Source organism: Tympanuchus pallidicinctus, unplaced genomic scaffold (genome assembly GCF_026119805.1).
Source record: "Tympanuchus pallidicinctus isolate F22 unplaced genomic scaffold, pur_lepc_1.0 scaffold14, whole genome shotgun sequence".
In the NCBI taxonomy this organism is placed as follows: Eukaryota; Metazoa; Chordata; class Aves; order Galliformes; family Phasianidae; genus Tympanuchus; species Tympanuchus pallidicinctus.
The window spans coordinates 1,878,613-1,896,358 of record NW_026294659.1 but is presented as its reverse complement, the minus strand read 5'-3'; the positions used below and the strand labels follow the sequence as shown (position 1 = coordinate 1,896,358).

Here is a 17,746-nt window from a genome sequence, read left to right as displayed (position 1 = left end):
AAGAGCGAACAAGGCTGAAGTGGAATATGATCACTGGCAATAAACAATAGGAATCAATGCTATAGCAGAAATGTTTTCCAGAAGTACTGCAGCAGATTGCCAAGGTTCCCTCCACTTCCCAGACTGATTACTTGGTGCAGAGCATGGACAGAGTCAGCGCTGCAAACCAGAGGAATAAATTATAGCACCGAGCTGGCGGTGGGGGAGTCCTGTCCTTTGACACATCAAAGGACAGTTCCCTTCCCTGGCATTCCTCACAACATGATGGCAGACACCTTTTGCCTCTTTGATTTTACAGCTAAAATGCACATACTTTGTTTAAAGGAAACAGAAAAGCCAAGACTGGAATTTGGACAAGACAACTATGAACACAAGTTTTGCTCTCAGAAAAAGAAAGAAGTGTGTCAGGGAGGAATGGATTTGGCATGAAAACTAAAATCCTGAAAGATATGCATTGCAGTCCATCCAAAAGTGTCCCCTAATGAAAAAGATCTTTCTCTGTTGCTTTATAACTTACACAGACCTGGGAATCAACAGGGATATAGTTACCTCTTTGGCTTTATTTTAACAGCTCACACTATGATGAAAGTCTTGCTCCATAAGAGCAGTTAATTTGGAATCATTAGAGCCAGTGTAAACTTTCAGGGCTTAATACAACTTTTTTTTGTACATTACGTTTAAAAAAAATAAAGATAAAAATGTGAAACGTTCCCAGAATGAGATCTTGCCTGCCAAGATCTATGTAGATCAATTTTTTTTTTTCCTGGTCAAGTTACAATTCCTTTTAAATTGTTTGCTTAATGGAAATAAAAATGTTGGCAAAATTTAAAGAGAGTGAATGCTGTAGAGAATTGAAAGGTTTTATAGTACTTTCCAGGTGTTCCCTTCAGAATTGCTTTCCTTGGCAACAACTGTTTGCACTTTCCCATAATGTTAATTAGCACCTTGGTCTGGGCTTTTGGGTACGTGAACCTTTCGTTGCCTTCATGTTTCTTACAATTTGAGGATTGTTATCCTTTGCTTGGCCAAGAGTATATTTTTACACTGAGGGAAAGCAGTGTTATCAGCACTTCTTTTTGCAGAGCCATAGGCTGGAAGCATCTGGAGCGTTGGAGCCCAAGACTATATCCCAATGGATTTTGAGTATCTCCAAGGATGGAGACTCCACAGCCTCTCTGGATAATCTACTCCAGTTTGATCAACCTCACCACTGACTTTTGTTTCTAGTGTTTTAAAGGAGTTTCTTGCATTTCAGTTTGTGCTCCATTCACTTTTAACTCTAGAAGGTAGTGATGAAGGCTGTCAGCTCACAGAATGGGAAGTGTTGCAGGAGAACTTATGCAGAGTGAAGTATGGAAGGACCAATCCCTCAGCAGAGCAGGATGGTCATACTGCTGCTACGTACATACATCCACTCCCTCTTTGTACGCGCAACAAAAAATTTTGCTGAACAAAGCAGCATTCAAATTTTCTCTTGTATTTTGACCTAGTGAACTGCCTCCCATCTTTTGTCCATTTCGAATCTGAATGTAATAGGGACACTGAGCTGGAATGCAGTCAGATACAAACATGAAGGCCATGTGTTTGTAAGCAATAGGACCTGAAACATAGAATTTAATCAGACAAAACATCATAATGAATATAAACCTTATTTATTTTAAGTAACTTTACAAGATACAGCTCTATAAAGGTATTTTCTTCTAAAAACTAGTGAAAAGCATATTTCTTTGTTGAATTAAGTTTAGACTTTAACTACAGAGCTATAATTATTCTTTCTTTCTATCCTTGACCTTCAGAGGAAAAGATATTACATATTGCTTTTTTTTATTAAGAAACTGCAGCAGTCAACAGAAAGCCTTACTATGGGTGTTGTACTTCATATTTGACAACATGTGTAAAATCACACAGCTGGATACACTACACCTCCTTATTTAATGATTACATATCTAAGAGATTTCTTCTACATATTGGTTCAGTTAACATTCAGTAAACACTGTACTCATGGTTCCCACGCCTATATGCTACTTTCTGACAAAAGAATATTAATAAGTAGCTATTCTATTAGAACATTAGATAGGTTTATCTAGTCTAAAGACTCTTTTGTAAGATAGGCATTTGTTGTTGAGGCACAAATTTTGAACAGAGGCAGCCTCTTTTTCACAAACCGAGTTCTCAACTTGGTGCTAAATATGTGTAGTTTTAAGATTAGACTTAAGATCCTCCCCCTTGATACGTATGGTTCCTCTTAGCATCACAGTTAATTCATATCACTTCCTTATCCTAGAACTTTTTTCTATCTCTGCAATGCAGAAAGCAGAAAATGGACTGAAAGACTGGTAGATGACTGTGTTTAATCTTCAGGGTTACCATTAGTTTAAAAAAATACCTATTTTCTTTAACCAAATATTCTGTAATCCTCATTACCACTAAAACATGTGAGACTATAGAAAAAAAAATGAGTGATTTTTTTTCCTACTTATATATTTTAAACAGAGAAGTCCAGAACTTCAGCCACTTCTTTGTACATCTGATCAATCCATGGTGTTCATATAAACATTTAATGTGTCAAAGAAGAAAAAAATGCAGAAAGAAAAAATCCAGAGCCATGAAATTATCAGGAAGTCTTTTTGTTTGGTTTTTAAATTGAGTAGATTTGACATAAACAACGTTACCTCAATGTGATTAATTGAAGCAGTCATTCCTCCAATTTTACACTAAGTTCTTTTTTAAAAAAAATTCTACTTTAATTCCCTGATGTTGACTGGGCAAAACAATCCCAAACACTAGGAAGAGGGGAGAAGCAGGGAGAAGCAAGCAAGACAACTCTGTTCCTTCAAGCACCGACATTCAAGGATTTACTCTTCAAAAATCCTACATTCACAGCAAAATTGAAAAGGGAAACAGAGATCACCTCTCCCACCATCTCTCCCCTCTCTTTCAAACTGACAACTATTTGCTTTTTTTTCTACCGTCTGAGACACAAATTACATCACTAGAACAAGTTCCCATTTGGTTACACAAATCATAATCACGAAGTGAATGCTGCAATACGATGTGTTACAGTGACGGCTGATGTTACTAGGAAACGTATATACGCACACATAAATAGAGACAGAGGGATTTAGTAAGCAAAACAAAGCATCCCAAAGCAACTAGAAAGCATGATATGAGACTCTGGTCAAGCTGAATATAATGGGAATTTACCCACTTTGTTGGGGTTACTGTTGAGGTTCCTACATTCAATCCTCTTAACTAGAAGAAATACAATAAATAAATAAATAAATAAAATGCTTGAACTGTCAGAAGCTTGAAATCCAGCATTTCATTACATGTCCAAACAAGGATACGTAGACAAATGCATATAAATACCAGTTTATTGTATCCTTATCTCCATTTTCAAGTTAGTTACCTTTTGATCAGAAAACTTCTAGAGAGTCTCTCAGCTCCAGGAGCTTTATTCAGTACTGTTCAAGACATAATTAATGTGATCATTTTCTTGAAGACAAAATATTTGCTTGCTTCCTTTCAAGGGACTATCATTCTCTCAAACCTGTACATGTCACTTGCTGTTCCTACTAAGCCAATGTACACTGTTGCACAAGCCTATTATAAAGGAGGCATTAAGTAATCTGAATGCAGAGAGGGTTGTTGTTTGGTTTGGTGGTTGTTTTTTTTTTTTGGTTGGTTGGTTTTGGCACAGTCATGACAAACTAACGGGAGCAAAAAGTTCTTCATCGTTTAGTTATCTGTGCCTGTGTCTCAGACCTGCCACAGTCTACACTTTCTTAGGAAGCGCACAGGAATCTGCTTGTGGCTTGTGTGTAACACTGGTTAGATCCAGCACAGTCCCAAAACTGTAGAGATGGAAAACTGGTACCTGTGTGAATGTATATAGATTTCAGAGACTTTTTCCAGTTAAGTGCAGTTATAAAAATGCACTTTGGGAATGAACTTCATTACTTGTTCTTGGTTCCTAGGTCATTACCAACTACTTCTGTTTGGTTTCTCTGCAAGCATGTTACTGGACACCACCCACTTTAACGTAAGATGTAGTTTAAATAAGAAATTTCAGATATCAATTAAGTAGGGCTTTTATAAGTCACACAGTATTTATTTTCTCCTGCTAAATGAACTTGATCTGAGAGAAAAATAAATTTTGAGGAAATTCCTCTGTCTGCAGTGCTTAAAAATTCATCAACTGCTTGATTTTTATTTAAAGAACGTGTCATTTGTCAAGGCAGTAGGACAGAGGCAGGCTTCCATTTATCTGTACACAGGTAATTATTCACAGAACAGGCAATACAGTGAGCTTACTAAACCTGCCCTGCCAATGCGTAACGTGCCTTGAGGGTGAGTTGGGCTTCAGTTTCTGTGCTCATTCAAGCATTCAGCCTTTCTGTTGAAACATCACTAATCTGTGTAGAGCAGACTGTTTGTGGATGTGTCAAAAGAGCACTGATGTAGAACCACTAGGTTGTGCTTTTTGCAGATAAACAGTATTTTCACACATCACACCCCTAGCAGTAACTTCAGGACAATTTTCTCCTCTTTTTTATTGACTTTGGAAGTCCACTTCAGAAATGAGGGAGACATAATCCTCTGTCACTTCATAAAGTGGTATAAGCTAGGAAGAAAATCATACAATCACAGAATCACTAAGGATGGAAAAGACCTCTAACATTAGCAAGTCAAATTGTCAGCCTATCACCATCATGTCCACGCAGAAGTGTAAGGGGAGCACAATCTATGGTACTTCAATGTTCAAGGAAGATATCGCACTATCCAAGGCAGAGAAAGATACGTGCCTCTTGTTTTATCCTTTGTGAAGATCTGCCAAAGCCCTCCCATTGTGTTCCATTAGGTACTGGCTCCAAAGCATCCAAAGATCCCTACATCCACCACCCTAGATCCGAGCAAAATGAAACAAGCCTTTTTATCTAACCTCAGCAGTTCTTTCTAAGTATTTCTCTATGAAATCCTGCTCCTCACATGGACTCATCGCACACTGCATCCTTAGGAGGATCTGCTATCTGTAGAGTTTGTAGATTCTGTCCTTTTCCTATCCTAAATGATACCAAAGAAGATTTCTTGTTGCCTAAAACTCCAAAATTTCCTTAAAAATATGTAGTGAGAGACAGGTTTATATTAGTGCTGACGGGGCTAGAGGCAATGGGCAGAAATTGAAAAACAAGAAATTTCATCTTAACATAAAAAAACAGTATCTAAAGGGGGGCTATAAGAAAGAAGGGGACAGACTCTGTGGGAGAGTATGTTGTGATGAGACAAGGGGACACCGTTTCAAACTACGAGGGGAGATTTCAATTGCATACAAGGAAAAATAAGTTTTTTACAATAAGGATGATGAGGCACTGGCACAGGTTGCCCAGAGAGGTGGTGGATGACCCTTTCTTGGAGACACTCGAGGTCAGGCTGGACTGGGCTCTGAGCATCCAGATATGGCTGTAGGTGTCCCTGTTCTTTGCAGGGAAGCTGAACTAAATGGCCTTTAAGGATCCCTTCCAATTCAAACCATTCTGATTCTTTGAAAACGGAGTTTTATGATGAGTGGTTGGACACTGGAACAGGGTGTCCAGAGGTGGTGTGGAGTCAGCATCCTTAGACACAAAACTATGAGGGCACAGTCCGGGGCAACGTGCTGGAGTTGCCCTATTCCAACAGGGAGGCAGAGGGGTCAGTCTTGAGAGGCCCCTTCCAACCTCAGAAGCAGTTCCTAAAACTTCGCTGTGTTAAGCAACTGAAAAAAAAAAAAGAAAGAAAAAAGAGAAATCATTGGAAATGCTGCCTTTTCTCAACGTGCTTCATCCCAGACAAGTTAACGCGAGGAAAGCCACACCTTGCTCCCCCCCCGTCCCGCCTTCAATTCGCTGTGTGGAGCTGCGAAGTGCCCCGGGATTTCCCTCGAGCCGCGCTGTTCCGCTCGCTGCTCGCTGCCCGCTGCCCCCTCACACTGCGAGCCGCGCGCTTCACAGCCGCACGCGGGACTCGGTCAGAGCCAACGCCCGCACCCGCAGGGCCACTGTAGCCGGGCCCGCCTTACCGAGGGGCTCCCGGCTCCCTCCCTCTCTCTCGCAGCACCTCCCTCGTCTGCCTCCGCCCCCCCCCCCGGTCCCGGCCCGGGGCTGCTCCAGCAGCCGGGGGCGGTGGCCGCGCCTCCTAAACGGAGATTCGAGCGGGCAGTGGCGTCGCGCGGGACAGGCGGTCGGTCCCCCGGGGCCAGGTGAGCGGCGCTCGGCTCCGGGCGGAGGACTGCGCGGGGCGAGGAGGGAGCGGCAGAGCGGCGGCTTTCCGGGGAGTGGCTGTCCCGCCGAGCTTTTTCCTTGCGCTCCTTCCCCTGCGGGTTGAAGGGTGCCGCGGAGCGCTGCCAGTCCGGCTGGAGGGGTGAGCGCTGTCCCCTCCGCCTTCCTCTGCAGCCCAGCCCGGCCGAGGACAGAGCCCATCCGCCGGCGAGGGGCCGTTGGGGCGCGGGGCGCTGCGCCCACCCGTTGCCCCGAGGGTGGTGGCGTGGCCCGGCCCGGAGCGGAGCCGTCCTGCACAGGTGCCCGTCCCGCGGTACCGGCGGGGTGCGGCTGCGGTCCGTGTTGGTCCGTAGGGATAGAGGTCAGTAGCGCTTTTCGGTTGGAGATAAGTGGGTAATTCTGATTGACGCGTCAGCAGGGTTTGAATGCTGTATGTGGTAGAACCGAGGGTGGCCGGCTGGGATAGTGCTGCTGGGGCTACGTGAGGGGTTCGGAAGCGTCTGTGGGGTACGGCTGGTGTTGTGAGCTGGTTGGGGCTTTTTGGTCATTTGTGCTGAGTGAGGAGCGATCCGGGTGCTGGAAGTGACCTTGAGTGCCGTCTGCATTGATTTTTGCTTTGGTTTTGTTAGTCACTGTTGGTATTTGTGATAGTGCCAACTTCTGTTGCTTTTACTGTCTGATTGCCCTGCATTGATTTATGTGAAAATGCTGAAAATGTGTTTGTAAACTCAGTCAGGGCTGCCATCCAGTGTGGCTGTGCAAGCTGGGCTGGCTTTAACTTCAGGATGTAGTGGGAGTGGGATGAGTGGGAGTCGCACTGGAGGCATGGTGGAAACAGCTTCAGTGAAGGCCAAACCAATTAGCATGCAGATTTAAGCATTAGTCCTACAGCAAGGTGCTTGGTTCCTGAGTTCTGTACTTGTACTGCTTGCCTTTGCTCAGAATGCATCTCATCCTTTTGCTTGCATAGGCTAACGCTACGCATTGTCATTAGGAGACTTGATCAACCTTTCCTGTTCTTAGTTTTCACCTTACGCCTTTGTCCATCCCTTCCTAAAGATGGAAAGCATCCTTCTGTATGTTCTTCACATTCTTCACATGGGTGAAACAAGCAGGGCTTTTTGTCCTCTCTTGGCTGTCTGCAAGTGTGTTTGTTGGATTAAACCAAAGAACAGTCTCTGCCTGGGAGAGTTCGCCTGTCTCCAGTGCTTACTGACTTAGTCTTACTGGGGATGCACATATAACTTGCTGATAAAAACAAAATGAAATGCTTTGAAAGAAGATGGAGAACAGAAGCTAAGTGTAAGCAGAGTTTGTTCAGGTATGAATTGGGGCCGGTACAATTTTTAATGTACGCTACAAGTTAGTAACATTATTTTATTTCTGTTGCGGCAGTTGGAAATCAAATAAGCTAATATATTAATAATATTACTCTACTATCTTAAGGTAATTATGTAGATCAGATAGCATTTGTGAGCATGTTGGTTTTTTCTTCCTCTTCAAGTCGTTCAAAATTTCACATTAAACTTGTGTTTCTAAACACATCAGCAGAAATTGGCTGCAGTTGTAGCCAGCTGGAGAGAAATCAAGGACTGAATTCCCATTCTCGAGTTAATCACTCAAATTATAGTGAGTGCAGTGAATGCTTTTAGGCAGGTAATCCACTAATAATGCTATATATTGGCGGATTCAGGAAAGATTTGGACGTGATAAGGGAATAACAGTTGTTAAATTTTGACAGCTTTTAGTTCTTAATATATAACATGATCAGTGGCCTTGGCAAATAATGTGGTGTTAGAGCTGCTCAGTGCATGAATTTGGAATTTTGTATTTTCAGTGGAATGCTAAGGTTAGGCCACAATCAAGACAGCTCACAGTCTCATTGACTTCAAGTGAGGAGCTGACAAGGATAAGGTGTGCTGTGTTTGTCTTGAGATGTGAGCTCTCTGATAAACGGCAAGTTTAGTAGTTTTGCTGTATGTAGGTGCAGTTAAAAGCTTTGCTGTTCTCTCAGATAAGTGGAATTTTTAGACTATTATGATTTTTTAGAACAATTCAGCTGGAAGGAACCTTCAGAGACTAGCACATCCAACTCCTGACCATCTCAGGGCTAACCAGAAGTTAGAGCATGTTACTGAGGGCTTTGTACGAATACCCCATAAACACTGCCAGGCACAGGGCATCAGCTGCCTCTCTAGGAAGCCTCTTCCAGTGTTTAACCACCCTCATGGTAAAGAAAACTTTCCTAATGTCCAGTCCCACCCTTCCATGGCAGCTCTGTGCCATTCCCCTGCTGCTGTCAGCTCCTGGGAGCAGAACCCAGCACCTCCCTCTGCTTCCCTTCATCAGGGCACTGCAGGGAGCACTGAGGTACCTCTCGGCCTCCTCTTCCCAATGCTCTCAGCCTCTCCTCACATGCCTTCAGCCCTGTTACCAGCTTTGGTGCCTCCTTTGAAAAGGATCTTAACGTCCTTTTTGTGTTATGGAGCCCAGAACTGCACATGATACTTGATGTGAAGCCACACCAACACTAATAAAGCAGGAACATCACCTCCTTTGACCAGCTGGCTGTGCTGTGCGTGCCCCTTGGGTGCCAGGATGCGCTGCTGGCTTCTGTTGATTTAGAAAAGAACAGTTTGTTGTAGAGCACTGGTAGGTGCTTCTCTTCTTGTGAGCACAAAAACAGCCAAGTGAATCATTTCATGTCTATCAGATAGCTGCTTGTGTTTACGAGGATATTATTCTTTCCAGTGCCACCTTCCTGGTGGAACCATAGCATGGAAAGGATCTATACTTGCTATGTGAAAAGATAGTGTTATGTAAATTAAACAGTAGTTAGTAGGACTCAATTGACCGGGAGACTTTGAGTTTTTCTGTGTGCCGAAATATCTTTTAAATTTATTGCTGTTCCGGATGGATAAAGAATCCTTTGTAGCTGCCATTAAGTCAATGACAAAAAAAAAAAAAAGGCATCTTAGCCTCCTCCCTGCATGAGTCACATGGATTTGTCTCCAGCTGTGAGTTGAGCACCTTGTATACCACAGGTGCACATGCTGTGTTGCTTTCATCACCTTCAGGGCAGTTTCATTGCAGGTAGTATGTAGTAGAACTAACACAAGATTTTAGAAATTTATTTGGCACCTGAAGGCCTCAGCCTCAGTCTTTTCTGTTTTATGTATGAGCATTGTAGCCCTGAAATCACATTATTGTTTGATATACCAGCTGTTTTTCAGCTAATACCTTATTAAATCAGTGCATTTTGTTCTTCCATTCTAGGTTCTGTTCTGCTGGCTACTGAAATACTGCATACTCACTATATTGCAGAGAAGAACTGTAGTTTGTAACACAATGTACTCACTTCTGTTTGTTTTAAAGGAAAACTATAGGAACTCAGTTATACTAGATGAGGCAATGTGCAGAAAAGAAATAGTTTATGGAGTTCTCCAGGCTACTTAAAGTACTTTTAAACTCCATTAAATTTAGAGAAACTTGCATGAGTACCTCACTTGATGCCTTAGATGCAAAAAAGGAAAAGGCACTCACAACTTAAGCATTACGTTTGTTCTCATTTGTGATATTCTTTAAAGAAGTCATTGAAAACTTAAGGCCTAAAAGATACATCAGCAGGTTTGCCAGAAACTATCACATTTGACAAGTTGTGAGACATTTAGAAACAGTAAAGCTGGCAGGAAAATGAGCTACGAGGGTGTGCTGCTGTTGGAAGCGTTACTGTGCACGTATTACCAAAACCACGCTCATTTTAGTGACATGTTAATGTTTTAAACATTCTCTTGGAGATCTCTTTGATATTCTGTAGAGAATAAATTACTATATCTCTTTTCCTGGACTTATTAGACTTCTGGGAATGCCTGATAGTGATTGTTGCCAAATTCCACATTTATTTTCTGACTTCGCAACCAGACTTTGAATATCTTTGTTTCTCTTGCACCAAATTAATTATGGTTGTAAGTTGACTGAATGGCTTTTTGATAATACACTATAATACATCAGGTTTTGAAGTCTAGGGGACTTTGTTCCTTCATTACTTACGCACAGCACAGTCTAAGTACTCATATAACTTGAATTTAAAAGTGCACTTTTTTTTCTTATCTGTCTCAGTAAGTTAGCATTGTGGTTAGAGTGGTTTATTTCTAAGAAAGGCTAATCACTTCATTGTAGAAATGGCAACAGCAAAATAGGCCATGTGGAGTGTATTTGTGCAAAGCAAATTTTCTGATCTGATATGTGAGGGCTGAAAGCAGGAATAGTGCTAGAATAAGTTCAGGGAGCTTGTCTTTGGAATGGTGTCTTCTCTTTTCTACCATGCTCCATACATTCCATAGGCATTGTACCCTCTGGAGGTGCACTGCTAAAAGAGGCCAGAAACATCGCCCTGGCATAACCTCATTTACTAGAATGATTTAACGGGGGAGCCCAAAATATTAACCCCATATAAAGACAGAGGTGCCAAAGTGACTGTAGTTCCTTGTACTGTGCAGAGTACTGATGCCATATTCACTACCAGAGCTGTAGTAGGGCTCTGGAAGATGGGTTGCTTCAGTGTATCCGTCTGTCAAAAGTGATGAGCTTTATTTCTTTGATACAAACTGCATGTTTGGCCATTGAGCTGTCGATTAAAAACAGTCTGTGCTTGTTTAAAAGGAAAAAAAATCCCAAACTGACCAAACAAAAAAACCAAAACAAAGCCAACCTGCCTTTAGCAAATATTGTGCTCCATAGCTTCCAAGGGAGTTTCAGCAGCTCCAGTGGAAACTTCCAAGAGACCTGATATGTAAAGCTTAGGATGAAATCGATGTTTTCTCCCTCATCCCATTGGGGAGTGAAAGGAGCAAATGACTGTTTGATGCTGAGCTGCCTCATGGGTTAAGCCATAACAGTCCTGTTAGTGCTCAAAGGACAAACTGAGAGAGCCTAGTTTGTTCAGCATGGAGAAGAGAAGGCTCTGAGGAGATGTGATACAACCTTTCAGTATCTAAAGGAAAAAAGGGGACAGACTCTTTAACATGGTCTGTTGTGACTGGACAAGGGAAAGTGGATTCAAACTAGAAGAGGGGAGATTTCAATTGGATATATGAAAAAGTTTTTTCCATTATTGGTAGTGAGGCACTGGAACAGACTGCCCAGAGAGGTGATGGATGCCCCATCCCTGGAAACACTCAAGGTCAGGCTGGATGGGGCTCTGAGCACCCTGATGGAGCTGTAGGTATTCCCCTTCGTTGCAGGGGAGTTGGACTAGATGGCCTTTAACGATTCTTTCCAACTCAATTCCATGATTCATTCCATTACTACAGTATCTGCTGATCACTGTGTGGATTTTTTTTCTGTGCTCAGAGCTCTTGTACTTGTTTTCAGAGTTGTGTTATAGAACCCCTTATATGCTCTGTATGGTCCTGTTGTGCTTTTTACCATCTCTGGAGGCTGGATTAAGGTTATCATTTTGCTGTGCTGTGAAACACTAGTTTATGATATGATAAAATTGCCAGTCATTAGACTAATCTTCTATTTGTAGTCAGCATTGCTGTCACCTTCGTACTTTAGGAACTATGTCTTATAATTACAGTCTTTACCTTTTCTTCTCAGCGTGCCCATCTGTTAGGGGAGAAAAGGGAGGACCCTTTTCCTCATTTCTTCACCCTCTTCTTTTCCTCTAGGCTAGTAAAAATACCCCTTGAGAATTTTGAATATCCTTGGGATGTTGAAACCATCATGTTCCTATTGCTGCACCTTCCAAACCTGTTTCAGGTTTTGTTGAAGGTTAAACAGCTATTTAAGAATACCACCCAGAGATCTGCCTGGAGGCTGGATAGCTGTGGATGTCAGGGAGTGTGGGAAGATATTGGCATGCACCTAGAACATCCAGTGCTTGGGAACTTTGCCCCCGAACAAGTTCAGGATCTCAAACAACTGGTAAAATGTTTGAAAAAGGTATGCCATCATCCTGGTAATTCCTTTTAGGCCCAAATCACTGCAAAGCACAGAGGCTAGGCCTGTTGAACCACACTCTATGTTGCTCCAGTCCCAGGAACAGGCCCTGCATCTGAACTGGACCCATGCCAGTATCTGTCGCAAAAGGAAATGATACGAATGTCTTCTTGTTTAGTAAGGGAGGAAACTCCTACCCCTGAGAAGGGGAAGGAATAAGAAGAGGACAAGCAGATTATGAACCTGTGTGGGGAGACCCCATTGGATTTCAAACCCATAACCACTCAGCCATTGTGTTAGTGAATCAGCTTATACTTTTACACAAATCTAAGGGTGATCTGTAAATATAACTGAGGGCAGTCCTTGACTTAAGCAGCCTTATACATATATTTATTGTAAAATGAAATTGAAAAATCTCTTGAATGCCAGTGTTGTGCAAACTAAAATTAGTCTTAGGCATAGACTAAATAAGAGAATGAGTTCCTCCAAGAATTTTTCTTCCCATTTATTTGTGTTGAGAACTGAACTGATGAGTTACAAGTTTTTCTGCAGGACTGATACCCAGCCAAGTGGCTTGCTGCACTCTGTAAGCCAATATGAAAAAGATCAAATACCTTTGAAAGTGGTAAAGGTTTATGTCAGGAGAACTTATTTGATGGATCCTTTAGTTGATGTTACCATCATAGTTTTTAGAAAAAGAGATGTTCTGCTTAAAGTGATTGGATTTCTTAGAGCGCTGTGTGCTTGATTCTACAGCCTTTGATAAATAGGGAAAAGAATTAATGAAAACCAAGCTATTATCAGACAGTGATAATCCTATTACTGTCTTCTGGAAAAATACATTAAAAAGAAACATAGAAGACCATTTAAAATTCAGTGGTATGCTTCTACTCTTATGTTGGTAGGTGCTATATGTGCCAAAATTCACAGTGACATAAGACTTTCCACCATAGCGTCCTCCCTATTACATCTAACTTGCTTTAGCCAAAATTTAAAAATAACATAGAAGCTTTACTACAGTTTCGTTCCAGTCTGGGAAGGGGTTGATGGAAGAAGTCCGCAGTTTTCTGTTTCTGAAAGTAATCCAAGGCAGATCTAAGAGGCTTTCATACCTGAACAATATGATGTTTCTTTGGCTCTTTACTGTCATTTTTCATTTGGTAAAGATTTGAATAATGAAGACTGTCAGAAACAACAGCCAGAATCTTACCATCCATCACTGCTGTCCTCCTCAACAGCAAGTTCCATAAATCTGGAAATATATATCTTAAAATCCAAGATCTGACTCTGAAAGGCTCAAGGTCTACAGATGGAGTAAATGTGAATTGAACAAAACAGTGTGAAGCACAGCAGTAGATGGCATGGTCAGAAGTAAATGACTGATTGCTTACAGTTACAATTTCCAGCAAACTCTGTTACCAACAGCTCATGCACTGGCTGTGAGAATCAGCTCTGGCTAAAATTAAGGATGAAGAAAATGACTGCCAGTAAACAGACGTTTTCAACGAGCACTATGAAACTTGAATGTAATTTTCAAAAGGGGATGTAACAAAGTATAGTGCAGCAAAGGCTGCTGTATTTAAGATTTATTTATTTTTTTATGGCTTTCAGTCTATTGAAAATTTATCTTCTGTGATACAAGGCAAGGAGTGGCTTAAGATAGGCGAGGTATCTTGATGTGGGTGTACACTTGGAACGCAGTCCAGTCTTCTCCCACTGCACGTTGCGTGGGGCTGCAGCAAGCAGACACTCTTGGGGCTGGTTGCAGAGGCACAGATCCTGTCTCTTCTGCATTCCAAGTGCATTTGCAACACAAGCCCAATTTCCTGTGGCTCTTCTAAGTCTACTGAAGTGCTTGGAAAACATCAACTACAAGTAATGCTATTTGTCTTTCAGAGGTGAAAAGCTGGGTACAGTAGAGTAAACAAAGTGAAAGACTTATGGACCTTGCTTTTAACTATTTTGTTTGCCTGCTCTTAGCTGGTTAAGACTAGACTCTTTTGCCTGCCCTTCTGCAGTGGATTCCCTGTCACAGTGTTTATTTGGATGAACCTATTACATTTTGGTATCATCTCCTGTGAAAACTCTGTGCTACTTAGGCAAGTGAAAGTCCCACTGTGTGGAAGGAGACAATTCCATCAGAATTGTCCATCAACTAGTAAAATAGCATGAAATAATTTAGTTAATATTAATGATAAGAATGCGGATTTGTCATTATCTAAGAAATAATGATAATATAGAAAGTAGAATCTTTTTCCTTAATAGAATGTAAACAGAATTGTTGTGAAATGAAAGAAGCAGTAATATTGCATACCTAATGTTTTTTTTTAATTGCAGTTTTCACTAGATGCTGGAACAAATGCTGAGCTAGCCTATATCTCGAAAGTCTTGCAAAAAGTTAACTGAGTTCTGATCGTATTGGGATTTCCCTTTGTATGTTTATTCACTTTCCTGCTCTGTTTTTTAGTGCATCCCCTGAGAACATTAATCTGCATTCGTAACTGAATAGCTGTGGAGTTCTTGTTATGACTGGATTCTGTCAACAAGAAACTTTGCCTCTCTCCTGAAACCAAATGCAGAGAATTTGGAGGCATTCCAAATCAGGTTTTTATGTGACGCAGAGCAAGCAGTTTGCTTCAACACTTACCAGCACCAATGGCTAAGCTTGTGGGTTCTGTGAAGTATTTTTGGGCTCTGTCCCATTCATATTTCAGCTCTTCATTTCTAGGTAGTAATGGCAAGGAATGCTGGAATTTGAGTTTAGTTTGTTGTCTGCTGCATTCCTGTGAATATATGGTTTCCCACACCAAAAGGAGATTTCCCCATAAATTGAAGGAATAGATGTGCAGCTTAGCTTTGCTTAGGAGTGACCTAATTTGAGATGAGAATGGGAAGTGTGAGTAAGCAAAGGAAACAGAGGTTTTGGATGGGCATTTCTTTTAATGCCATGAAGTTATACTGTAGGTGGGCCATCCTTGAAATTGTCAGTCAAAAACACTTCAAACCTACCAGCGTTTTGCACAGCAATTTTTGTTATCAAGTTCTTGGGATAATTAGTGTAATTACTTAATTTACTGACTGAAAATCTTTCTTATTACATGCAGCTGTCATTCATGATCTTGCCACAGTTTGATTGTTATTTCCTCAGAGCATTCTGGTTTCAAGCATGCATCCAGCATCTGCAAAGTGGAAACTGTGTGTGTCATTATCAAGATCAGTCTTCTTCAATCCAATCAGTATGGCCATATTTCGGCTAGAAATATACACACCATATACTGTGTAACTGTTGGAAATGATGGCTGGCAGTAACATGGTGCTGTTATAATTTTTAGAAAGCCTTTCCTTTGTTTTCTGTATTACACTGTTATATGTTCATAATTTATTTGCATGCATGTTTAATCAATTTTCAAAGTGTTGATTACTTAGCAACTTCATTGATTTATGTGTATGCCAGTATATTCCCTTAGCACTTACTTGGAGGGTTCACCCCATAGTAACCATTTTATTCTAATAAATATTTATATTAATGTGAGTGCTGGCAAAAATTTATGTTAGCCCTCACCTTAGCAAGAATTTATAACCCTCAGGAGTGTACATTTTACAGTTCCTGTAAAGAAAAAAACCTACTGCAGCATGTACAAAAATATAGGAAAGTTTGCAGGTGTCATGACTCTAAACTTCTCTCAGTGCTAACCAGGTACAAATATACCAAATCTGTGATGGCCGTGTTAAACTTCTATGGTTGTGCAGGATGCTCTGGTCTGCCATAAGGCAGACACTAGGAGACACATATAATAAATATGTAAAGTTTACTGCTTTGCATTTTTTTCAAGTGTCAGTTACAGAATTGCTAACAAATATGTGTCTGTAAAGTTCTTTATTAAAGAGATAATGCATGCAAAAAGCACGTGAATGTTTTGCTTAACAATTATTTCAGCATGCAAAATATCCAGAATATATATATATATTTTCCTCCCAAGGATCTCATTATAAAAGTGTATAATTCTTGGGGGTGTTAAATCTTACAGTAGAAAGCATGTTTGTTTTTCATCACCATGTTCTACTGTTCACCCGAGGCAACCATCACTAGGAAGAGATGTGGAGAAATCAGTTTTCTATTACATTCTCTAGGAACTTTCTGCACATTGGCTTGTTGCATTTTGTGTTTTGAAGTTTGCAGTAACTTTTTTGTCTTGAGAATGAGATGAGGATTGGGAATCAAAGTCTTGTTTATTCTTGAGAGGTTCTCAATGCTGCTATTAGATGTCAGCTAATAGAGCCTATGGATAGGGGGACCAAACAAGTGCTTCCCATTTACTGCCTGAGCTTAACAAAGCTTTTTGAAAAGCTCACCAGGCTGTCACTCCTGTGTGTTTTGTTTTGTTTACGAGGCCTTTCATGTTTGTTTGCCTTATGAACTTCTAAAGCTTTACTTGTGCAAGGACTTGTAGTGATGATCTGATGTATTTGTGAGTCTTTAGACTCACAATTAGAGAATTAGAGAACATGAACGTTTGCTTATTTGCTTTTTCCCACCCGCAAACAGCTATTTATTTATCGGTGACTTGGCAATACTCCACAGTGCATTTGTGTACAGCACATGGCCAGTAGTGTAACAGGGCTGAAAAATTCACGCATCTGGGTTGGAAGCATCATTTGTCACAGTTATCTGCAGACTTGTTTTTCTTCTAGTTACATTGACTTATTTATGTATTTATTTATTTTGTCCTAGAATGGTTGCCTGGGGAAGACAGCACTGCTGTGTTGGCAGAATACAGCACATTTTATTGAGATTCAGGATTGCTTTCCCAGTCCTTCTACTTCATTTGTTCTTGGCTACAGCAGGCAAAGGTAAGACATGTTTTTCCCAATTTGTCTAGTATTGATATTCCAGTGATCAGCACTAGTCTTTATGAATAGGACTCTTGATTGTATTCACAAGCAACTTTCTGCCATCTGGAAATCAAAGGGAATAATGTTCATTACCAAGAACTAAAACATTTGATAATCATTTTGGATACTAAATGGGCTCTAAGTTCACAGTATTTATTTTCACAAAAAGTCATCAGTAGTAATTTCTTTTGGGCTGTGAATGAGGAGAAAATGTAAGTACATAATAACAAAACATTGCTATCCTGCTATTTTTTTTAACTGGAGATGTAACTATTGTCAGAACCTCCCTTTAAATGTTTTATACTGCTCTTACATAAACACTTCAAGATCCTTTTAATTTTACCTAGTACACCTATAAACACAAAACAGCTGATTTTGGCTGTGGGTCTGAGCACGGCTAGGGAAAACTAGATAAGATCCAAAATATGTTAACAGAAATTATGTATTTGAATTTGACAGTCTATGCTCTTTCTGTAGCAGTAAATGAAAAAGAATCAAGCAAGTTCTTGTCATTTCTAGTAGAAACGGAGTAACTAATGTTGGTGATGTTTGTATATGAGATAAAGTAGGATCAGCAAGTTTGTGTTCCATTCATTACTGTTCTTGAAGCTCACAGGTGCAAGTCTTGTTATGCTGGTCCTCGACGGATACAA

At 40.8% G+C, this 17,746-nt stretch overlaps 1 protein-coding gene across 4 annotated transcripts in view; it reads left to right on the top strand.

The window, feature by feature from the left end:
- The window catches only part of ADGRG2 (adhesion G protein-coupled receptor G2), a 92,016-nt gene that overhangs the window by 31,194 nt on the left and 43,076 nt on the right, over nt 1-17,746 (top strand). For 2 of the 4 annotated variants that reach the window (XM_052673975.1, XM_052673972.1), the window contains exons 1-2: nt 6,143-6,238; nt 16,933-17,051. In XM_052673975.1, the coding sequence (XP_052529935.1) occupies nt 16,934-17,051 (118 nt within the window). In that variant the 5' untranslated portion in view covers nt 6,143-6,238; nt 16,933. Of the gene's footprint in view, nt 1-6,142; nt 6,239-6,264; nt 6,619-16,932; nt 17,052-17,746 lie in introns of those variants that run through there. The other 2 variants (XM_052673973.1, XM_052673974.1) reach the window with 2 other exon arrangements.